Here is an 11,170-nt window from a genome sequence, read left to right as displayed (position 1 = left end):
TTCAGAGCATCCACCTCTTGCGCTTTCTCAAACTAAAGTTCAGCCTTAACCTTTTCTTCAGAAGCAGCGACCGCCTCGGCCTTAGACACATCCAGTTCCATGCGGGGTCGACATGCTGGAGACCTCCTCCAGAGCTACCCTTTCTCAAAATCGAGTTGCATCTAAGTCTCAAATCACCACCGCCTTCTCTTCAGTAAGTCATCCGTTTAGCCTTTGAGTTCTTTAGTTAGGGCAAGGGTGGTTGCCAGTTGGTAATAAGTGATGATTTGGGACTCTAGTTGCATGAATTTGGAGTGGTTGATAGCTCAGAGATCATGGCCTTTTTGTAGACATTCCAAGATCTTGCAGATGCTCGCCACGCTGTGTGGAGTTAGGAGGTTAATAACACCCAAAAGTAAATGAACAAGCGAAGATATACTTGAGCAGCTCCTTTAGTAATGTAGTCGACAGGCAGAGCCAAGTTATGAATGAAAGATCTTTCGTCCAATCCAGACGCCCATTGATGTAGATTGAGGAAATAAAAAACAGACTCATTTACGCCATGGTAGGATCAGGGTCGAGACCTGGTCTCCGATCAACACACCACTAGAGGTACATTTAGAGGCTTGATTGCTAGTGGAGGAGTGCCACTGCAAGTATACTGCTCCTTAATGTTGGTAGCGGAATCACCTAAACGGGGGGAAGTTGAGGTAGGAGTTTTGGGAGTCGAAGGAGATCCAATAGGAGACTCGAGTATCGGAGATGATGAAGACACATGTGAGCGTAGTCGGTTGTGAGGAGATTGGACGGGGAGACCGAGATACCACACGCTTGTAGCGTTTAATGGGAAGTGCATGGTTGACAATGGAAGAGAATTCAGGATCATGGACAGGGGGCAAATGGGACCTACCTCTGGGAAGCCCGAGTTGATAATGTCATCTTTGGGGCAGGGTGGGAGGGGGGGGGGGGGGGGGGGGGTTTTACTGGAGGAGAGTCATATTCTAGTAAAAAGGAGTCAGGTGAGGAAGAGTTGGCTGTACAAGAGGTCATTATCAAGGAATCTCATTTTTTTCTTTGGAAACATTGCTAACATAGTTGCATACATGATAGTTGACTTTGCGCATATGAAAATTGTAATTAGTGAGCGATGAGTAAGATTCATGAAGATGAAGAAGGCCTATCTAGGGGTGGTTACTAGATCCGACAATGTAGAGCTCATATCCACCCAAGAAAGTGTTGCCTCCCTGACAAGATGACTTAAGTTGAATACCCGACCACCTATTGCCCTCATCACATTCTTGTAGTCCTCTCTCTCCTTATATCGGGTGAGAGGATGCCAAGTAAAGAGAGGATACAATCAATGGTGAAGAGGAAAGGACTAGAAGAACGAATGAAGAAAAAGTGCTCCTTCCAACCCTTATGGAAGCTTGGAACCCCCACTAGAAGTTGCACTTCAGGCCGAGTCATAAAGTAGAAGAAGTTGGGATTGACCATCTTCATTTGGAAGAAGCAATGGAAAAGGGAGACGATGGGGACGATATCATAGTAGGTCAAAACCATAAAGAAGTTGATCATGGAATGCCAAGAATTGGCAAGCTGGTTGAGGGGCAGGGAGAAATAGAAAGCTATGTTCGGGAAGAACGAATGTAAGGAAAATCTTAAGCCACCCTCAAGCTAGCCTAGAAAGAAGGTGATGGATCGATCAGGGGGACGGGGGGTGGGGGGGTGGAGATGCGGCTGATTGGTGATTGTCGATGGTACCACTCAATGATCAGAGGGTATATACCACCCGCTAGGGAGAACAGTGCACATTGTGGGGCTAACGCAAGACTTATGTGCCTTGAACCAAGGGGTCCAAGTGGCCCGTGCAAGTGAAGATGGAGCCTTATAAGTTGAAGATTCTCCTTTCCTCGACATACTTGATTACACAAAGTAATGAAGGAAACATTGTAGGAGAAAGCTTACATGGACAGGGAGCTGAGATTGAAAGGTGAAGCGGTAGCAGAGTGAGAAGAGTAAGGAAGTCGAAGTTATTTGCTTTCTTTCTATGGTTCCCTCATTTTATAGCGGAGGTAAAAATGACAAATGAAGATGAGCGACTGCCAAGATCTTGCCTGCTCTAGAGCTTGGTGATCAAACGGACGTAGAAGCAACCGCTTGGGGAACAATAGCCACCTTAATGAAAGGCTGAAATCACATTGCAAGATAAAGCCATGATACGATGGTTGGGGAAGCAACTATTGTGGACCAGATGATGTCAACCCTACCCTCCAACTATGCTCGTCGATGCTTTGCATGTTGTGCTTACATGCAAGGCATGTGCAACCACTAGCAGGAATTTTGAATGACGCCAATTGCATAGGGAAGTTGGTCAGCCACATGATTACCCTCTTAGTGGATTTATGACAGATCATGTCCATTACCAAGTCACATTGATCTTTCTACGACCTAACTAAAGAGGGGGGCATGCAATGTGTCTCGCAATTCCTGCCCTAAATATACTCGAGCAAGTCTGTTCACCCGAGCAGATACATGCATATCAAGAGAGATCACATCCGTGACCCGTCATATTAGAGCCCAAGCTGAGGTTAGAATCCACCTGGACACTAGTAAGGTATGGAACTTTTGCGATCCACACGAGCACTAATATATAAGAAGATGGAGCGGAAAGACAAAATTTCAGCTATATGTAGCAACTTAGGGCATCCTTGTTCGGAAACATCCTTGAAAAGACCGTGCAAGTTTGGTGCCTCATAACATCTCAGGAACTTCCTTGTTCAAGAACATACCAGGAAAGACCATAGGTTTGCCACCTCATAGTAGCTTGGGAATATTCTTGTTCGGGAACATCCTCGAAAAAAATCGTACAAGTTTGTTGTCTCATAGCATCTTGGGAATATTCCCGTTCAAGAACATCCCCGAAAAGACTGTGCATGTTTGCCACCTTGTAACAGCTTGGGAACGTCTCTATTCAGGAACATCTCCGAAAAGACTACACATACTTGTTGTCTCATAGTAGTTTGAGAACATCCTCATTTAGGAACATCCTCAAAAAGCCCACTACTAGCTAGCGCAAAGGAGTATCCCCAATCGAAAATGTCCTCTACATGTCACACTAGAGTCATGAGAATATCTCCGCTCGAGAATATCTGATTCACAAATCTAATTGTCCTTGACAGTGATGTTTTCAATATGAACTTGGTAGCAACTATTGTGGACAATACTAATGTCTACAAATCTGACACAGAATAACTTCCGTACAGTGGTAGGTGTGTGATGTCAACTTTGCATCCTTGCTCGACTACGTCGCCCATGTCGATCTATGCTTTTGGCGGATAGTAGTTGTGGCCTTGCTTCGGCCCATGCCTCTGACGGATTGCAGGCATACGTGGACTAATTACCACACTAGTATAAAAAGAAAAGTATCCGAAGACAAAAATTGTGAATCATAGTTGAGAAATTGATTCTTTCAACTATTGAGCTCTTCTCCCTCGAAGAGAGAGCATTTTATTTCTGTTTCAGTTTCATGCTGACTTAACCATTAGAAGAGCTGACTATATCGATTCCTGTTGATCAATGTTAACGTGCAAGTGACAGATCCGTTCAGTTGATCGAATTCGAACTTGTAGGATGCAGTGCAGATAGGGTCAAAAGGTGGAGGTGACGATCCGCATCACTTTTCATCCATACTTAGAGATTTATTTACCATTTTTACCAGTTCATCCAGTCAAAGCAAGATCAAGTATTGTCAGTTCATACACGACTATTCTCAATTCATAAGGACTTCTACCAAATAATATGAATGAATTAGCGAATTAGCTGACCCAAGAGCATCATGTTCAAGCTCTATCCTCCACATCAAGTTTCTCTTGACCAAGCTTCATTTACCAGACACTTGTACATTTCTGCAAGCGGCCATGCTGCATTTATTTTAACAAGGGAATTTGTACAGGCACATTAGTCGAATAGGGTGGAAGTAAAACAAGATTGGCAATAGAGCCAAATACATTACAGATGCTACCTTCAATTGGAGGCCTATAATATTTCTGTATAAGATTTAGGATAAAAAGGGACCCTCTCATTTTACTACTGTTCACTCTTTGTTGTTCAGCTCGTCGAAAAATGATTTCATAGCTTCGTAAGTAGACCAGCATATGGCCGCTGCAGGTGCATGGAATAGCATTCTAGGTTTCCATCCCCTCATCAGCCCCGGGTAGCCATCACGCCGTACTATAGTCCCTATAACCTCGCTCGTGGAACTGCTAGAAAATCTATCGCAACCACAAACACCCTGCTTGAATTAAAAAGGAGGAACAATTACTGCCAACATAATTACAAATGTATCCACTATTAGTCTAATTACAAAATAAATTAATCAACTCAAATAAAACCTGAAAACAGATGAGGGAAAGGGAATTGAATGTGCTCGTTAAGAAGGTACACAACACCATAAAGGAATACCGAAATCGGAAATTTGAAATATTCATTTCAGTGGGAACTATCAAGTAAATGTCATATTCCTTTTGCTACAACAGAAATATTAGTGTTGCAATTTTCATTTTCTAGACCAGATATGAAACCGTTTGTCCCAGAGTTTAGGTTTCCTTGCGGCAGTAGTATGTTCTAGAACAGACATGAAACTGTTTATCCCTGAGTTTAGGTCATCTTACTTCAGTACTACATGCTGACTCAGTTTCATAAACTTGGTTAGGAGTTAAGCCAACTGGACAGAAATCACTAAATGAGAATTATGATGCTGCAGTTATAAAGTTCAGGCATCAAATACATCGGTCTTGCATATAGGGCAATTTCATTCACTGAATCCTTGGGCAATTTTTTGCTGAGTATATTCTTTGACACTTTCATCATACAATCAAGGAAAAGGAAAAAAATGGAAAAAAGAAGAGGCAGCATCCATTGACTTATGTGAATTATCTTGTACTGCAGTAAACTAGTTATCATCTTAAAACAATTCAATCACATTTTTTCTTGAAGGATCAGTTCATTACTCTTTTCCATAATCCCTAAATCTGGTGTACCGCATACATACATAAGCACACAGAAATTCAAGAATATCATCAAGGCTATAAAGAAATGAAGCACAACTGCCATGAGAATGAGAGGTCAACCAAAATTTATAAACAACAAAGAAGACATGATCATATCTTTTGCGGAAGGAAATGAAGGGATCATGCTATTTACTCACTAATAAGACTGATACTTTTCGACGGAAATTAAAATACAATGATAAAGAAAAAAATGACAGCCCAATCTAAACACTAATAATATAAGAAGTATGTATTTGCCATCTTCAGTTACAACCAAAGATGTTGGAACAAGAAAGAGGTCAGTAAAAACACGACATCAGTATGTGAATTCACAAGAGTATGATGGAGAAGACCCAAACATGCTCATGCCTACGAATGTGTAAAAATACTTGTCTATAGCAGCCAACTTTTGGTTAGTTTTTGTCTGTTTTCTTAACCTACTCAAGGACAAATTGGAACTTTTACAAGGATGGGTGTACTTACTGTTTGTTTAACTGCTACATCTTGGTTGCGGTTGCAGCAAAGGGTTTTTCAAATGTTCAAGCAAGATTTCTTCACAGATTACAGATTAAGTAGAATGCTCCGGTCATTCCTTCATGCAAAGGGCAACTGATCCAAACTATCATATTTTGCTGGAAGAAAGCAAGTCAATTGACTTTTCAACTTTGCACATAATGATTCTCTCAGACTAAAAAGCATCCGCTATACGACATGATGAGTCCTCTTCATAACTAAAACACTCAAGGGATCTTGGCTTCAAAAGCATCACTAACTAGGAATCACTAAATTCCCCATTCCAAAAGAATACTGAGATCCATTTTTTGCAATTATACAGACCCTACCTAATAATACATTTCTAAATCTATTACTGTATACTTTCTAAACATAAGTCGCACTTGAAAACCATCAAAACTTAAATTTAAAAGTTCCAGCAATTCAGACTTTCCATACCAGCTTTATCTTAGGGAAGCCCTTTCTAATAGTTCCAATACATGATGGATCACTATAACCACAATTGAAGCTATTAGAATTCGGAAAAAACTTAGAATAAAGTCAAAATCATTTGTTGCTCAACTTCATTTGGCACATTCATGTTGCTAAAGTTACGATTTATGAAGAAAATATCAAAGTTACCAAAATAAAGTGCTGATTGTTCAAGATATTATGTCAGATAGTGCTAAAATTCAGTTGTGTTACTTCCAACCATTTGGAATTTGCTAAAATGAACTTAACCATCCATACAACTCCATGCAAGACTATATCATTAGTGACAATTATATCTCTTAAATCATTTTTAATTACATTGTCTAAAACATTCATTGGTCTTATTACTACCTGCATCTTTAACTTTAATCCATAATTGATTCACCTTGTCTAACTATAGAATCTAGATTATCCTTAACCATATTGATACCATCTTAACTTTTTGTTTTTCGTTATCTTATATTAGAGCTAAACCTAATTACACCTAATAATCTTTTCTTAATTTTATTTTTCTATCCATATCACTTATCCATTTCACCAATCTCATCTCAATCATGGTTTAAAATTTCGAATCGTGCCGAGGTTTCAATCCTAAACTGGAATGATACAATTTCAATACCATATCATATCAGATCGATATAGTTTCGGTATTTTTTAAATATAAAATATATCAACTAAAAATAAAAATTTAATCTAAGTATTTAAAAATAAAAAAATTAATAATTTTATATATATTATATATATATATATATATATTAAATTAATGGGATAATTTTATTAGGCTTCAAATAAACTTATTAAATTATCCCAATTATAGTTAGGAGTTGATTAAGTTATTAATTTTTTAACCTAAGTGTCCATTGACACGTGTGCGATGCCTCCGGAGATTGCCTGTCCCGCACGACATGTCGGTCAACGCCGGTCCTGCGACGTCTTCAGACAACGTCTCGACCGGAACTGATTGTGCTAGTGCCGATCCCTGGGCAGAATGAGATGTTTCGCTCAAAATGGCTTGAGATTTGAATCCATGATCTTAACTTCCTCGGCTTCAATGAGAACAACCCCTTATCTTTTCAAAATATTTTGATGGTCCAAGAAAAAATCATAAAATATTTGTGAGAACGAGAGATATATCCATTAATGAATTCTTTTTTCTAAAATTGTGTTTGGCCAAATCATGTTGATAGTCTAAAACAAGTATGTGTTCGAAGGAAAATCTTACTAAGAGCTTCCCTTTGGAAGTTTCAAAAAGTGTCTTATCCAACACAATTAGGACGAAAGAGTTAGAAAAGTATACCAAAGACATTAGGGAGTCTCCAGTAGTGAAGTGTTCAAATGTTCTCGAGTAATCAAGTGAAAAGGGCAATTACAAAGAATCATTAAGGTGTTTTGTTGTGCACAATGATTCAAAATAAATTATTGATAAAAAAGGAAAACATCATATGAGGTTTATGAGAGGCTCAAGATGGAATGTTTGTGATTTTAAGTTGAAAAAGGTGATCATACCTTAATGATTAGGTGACTCGGCCCAACCAAACACGGAATGGATTGTGTCAAGCTGAGCCTAAAACTCCTACGGGTTTGGTTTGATCAAGGGGCTTTGGCTCATGAGCCATGCTTGGTGTGACTTAGTTTGCCTAGCCAACCCCTTTGACTACCTTTGCCAATTACAAATTTGATATTTTAGTATTTTAACTATTCAAATTTAATATTTTAACTAAAAATACTTATCCCAATATAGAAAACATGGCTAGTCTAAGAATACTTTGATTAAGTAGGCCTAAAATTATCATTTTAGAGTATTTCCTTTTTACTTTTTCCTTTTTTATTTTCTAATTAATTTTTAATTGATTAAAAAATAAGCCAGTGGACTCGGGCTTGGGTTGTGCATAGCCTAACTGCCCAGGACTAAGTTTCGGGTAGTCCTAACCTTGGCTCAAATTGGATAAGGTGAGAACCAAGGCATCAGTTGATAAAAAAGGAAAAATAACCTTATTTGGTTGAACCATTTTCACCTAGTTTTAAATTTTCATTTTCTTAAAAAAATTTTAATAAAATTTTTGAAAACGCGTTTAGTTTGATAAGTTGATTCCTTTGAAAAAAAAATTTTAAAAATATGAGAAATAAAAAATTAGAAGAAAAAAATAAAAGTAGTTTTCTGAAATCTCATCTCTATTTTAAAAAGTAAACAGAATGATAAACGTATACAAATAAACTATTATTATTATTATTGTTACTATTATTAACAATTTTTATTATTTTCTTTATTATCGCTATTATTTATTATTATTTCAATTGTTGTTATTATTATTACTACTATTTTTTAATATTAGTACTATTACTATTATTAAATACTATTTATTAGTATTTTAACATACAATAGCACAATACTATATATAAACAAGTATCATACGATATAATGATATTGTATTTTATATATCAGATATGATACGATAAAGTACTATTATATATTATTTAATATTTTATTTTGATATTATTAATAATTAACCAAATTCATACTCATTGTTTCTATCTCTATGAATAATTCAATATTGCTAAATCAAATAAGTTTTCACATTTTCAATTCTTAAAATCTAAAAACTATTTTCACCTTTCTCATTCTCTATTTTATAAAAAATAAAATAAAATAAAATTTAAAAAGAAATTGGAAATCCAATATTTGGGCTAATACACTAAGGAAACGGTAGGTTTACCTGACATTGCAACTGAGTCTTGACCACATCTAGCGGCGTCGTTACTGCTGCCGCCAAGGCACCGGCGGCAGCGCCAGCTGTGGCGTGCACAACCAGCTGCTCATCGTTTGTGTTCTCCGGCGAGATCTGCGTAAGCCCCCTCTTTGCCGCTTCATAGGTCGCAAAGTGCACGGCTGTGTAGGGAGCGTTCATAACCACGGTCGTCCTATACGAGGCAAAGAACGCTCCAATCCCTTCCTCTCGCAGAACCCTAGCGACGCAATCCAAGACCCCCTTGTACGGACTACTCTTCAACTGTAGCCGCTGCTTCACGGTGTCCATGGGAGTGAAGACGGCGTCGCTGGCGACGGTGGCGATCACACCAGACGCGGCGTGCGCGAACGGGTTGCTGGGGTTGTTCCCGGACAGCGACTTCTTGGAGAACTCATAGACCGAGAAGTAGACGGCGTGGGCAGGGCCAGCGCCGAGACTCATGGCGCCAAGGCCACGATAGAGGCCGAAGGGGCCCTCGGCGCGGAGGACTCCGTGGAGGACCTGGCGGAGGCCGAGCGGCGGTTGGCAGAGAGGCGACCCAGTCTGCATCCGCGTCTTGAGGGTGTCGACGGGGAACATGGCGGTGTGCTCGACGAGCCCGGCGACGGACCCGGCCACCATGAATTGCCAGAAGTGGAGACCGTCATGCTGCTGCGCGGCGCCGAGGTCGGCGGAGGCCGCGGCGGCCGGCGCGGGCGGGAGGAGCTCCGACGAGTGGAACTTTGCGGAGGCATCGGCCATGGGCCAAGATCAAACTCGGAGGGTGAAGCTTATAAGGGCGGGGGTGGAGGCGGAGGCGGATCCCGAAGGGGAATAAAAAGGAGGAGAGATGGCTCCATGCAACAATTTGGGAAGGAAAAGTCACATCCGAGCAGGAAGGGAAGGGAAGGGGGGAGGCAAGAATAATTTTGTTGGAAATAGGGATTGGGATTTGGGGGCCGTCGACTATCATTCAGACGATCGGACGGTCAGGATGTTACTACGATAGGGCTGGACGGTCACCCTTAATGATGGTTGATGAAGAAGTGGGGAAGATCAAATGGAGTACTCTAACTAATGCATTAATAAATGGTAACAATGTTGAGACTTGTCTACTCGTTAAAAAAAACTAAATAAAAAAATCGAAGGGATTCATGATTTTGGCTCGTCCTTGGCAATAGATTTTATATTTTATATATAAATATACGACCTTAACTAAGGTTGGACTCGAGCCGGAGCTCGGTCTTTGTGATGTGTTAAATAAAAGTGGAAAGTTATGTATGATTTATAAAAATATTAAAAAATTATGCGGTTTTGAAAGTCAATCAGAAGAAAAATTTATGGGTCTGCGGTCCCTAGTTGAGGGATTAGCAAACACTATTACAAGATACTTGCATGAGGTTTTTTTTTCACCTCTCTTAAGAAGTGTTTTATAGTGGAAATTTTAAATTTGATCTATTTACGGATCACTAGGTGGTTGAAATCATGTTTTTGTTGAAAAAATAAATAAAAATGGATAAATTTGACTCGAGAATAATCTCGTAGTAAGTTTAATGGTAACCAAACTAATTTATTTTGAATCATAATTTAAAAGATATTATGAATATAAATGGATGAAAGTTCCCTTGCGTGTGTTTACAGGGGTACAAATTCAAAAGTCAGATTGCACCTAAACCTAATTAACTCATGTGCAAACATTAATATTTTGCTAATTAAAATAGCCAACCATTAGTCAAGCATTTAAAGATTGATTAAATTAACCTTGTGTATCTGAATTATGTAAGATTCAGGAGCGCAGCGGAATATGTATTTCTATAATATGGATCTTCGTGGTACATATAGCTTTAAACAAAATAACATGAAATGAATAACATACCTCGTACTTCTTGACAATTGTGAATGATATCACAAATAAATAAGAGCCCCAAGTGTGACTCCTCTAGCGGTATCCACGCACACTAGATCATGAACTAGACACGATCCTCTAGGTGCTAGCCTCTTGGATCAACAAAACTTTTGGAAGCACTATGGATCTCTCTTGATGAAAGGAAAAAGGGAAGTGGAGAGAGAGCTCTTTCTTTCTACTACTACCTCTTCTCTTTCAAGAATGGCTATATATAGCCTCTAAGAGAAAGATGAAGAGTCTTCATCCATTAATTATAAAAAAAATCAAGAGTCTCCATTAATAAGAAAATGAAAAGTCTTCATTAATATAAAATTAATAAAAAGCTTTCATTAATGTAGGAAAATGAAAAGTTTTTATTAATAAAGATTAATAAAGAAAATGAAAAATCTTTATTAATATAAGATTAAAAAAACTTCATTAATGTAAAAAGGATAAAAAGTTTTAGATTTTAATAATTCTCTAAGAATCATCATGATTCAAATTCTCTCTTTTTGGATCAAATAAAATATATATTTGATCTTGATCCA

The 11,170-nt window shown here is 38.6% G+C and overlaps 1 protein-coding gene across 1 annotated transcript; it reads right to left on the bottom strand.

Annotated features, from left to right (window-relative positions):
* Window positions 1–3,881: 3,881 nt before the first annotated feature.
* On the bottom strand, window positions 3,882–9,603 carry LOC141828809 (uncharacterized). Its single transcript, XM_074716198.1, has 2 exons — window positions 8,726–9,603; window positions 3,882–4,270 (listed from the first exon to the last, which is right to left on the bottom strand). Exons 1-2 carry the CDS (start codon window positions 9,497–9,499, stop codon window positions 4,073–4,075), a joined length of 972 nt encoding a protein of 323 aa, XP_074572299.1. The 5' UTR covers window positions 9,500–9,603; the 3' UTR covers window positions 3,882–4,072.
* Window positions 9,604–11,170: the final 1,567 nt, after the last annotated feature.

This window comes from Curcuma longa, chromosome 5 (assembly GCF_044706935.1).
Source record: "Curcuma longa cultivar G26 ecotype Majalengka, Jawa Barat chromosome 5, ITB_CL_G26_1.1, whole genome shotgun sequence".
In the NCBI taxonomy this organism is placed as follows: Eukaryota; Viridiplantae; Streptophyta; class Magnoliopsida; order Zingiberales; family Zingiberaceae; genus Curcuma; species Curcuma longa.
The sequence above is the reverse complement of the archived record's forward strand: the minus strand, read 5'-3'. Positions and strand labels throughout refer to the sequence as shown.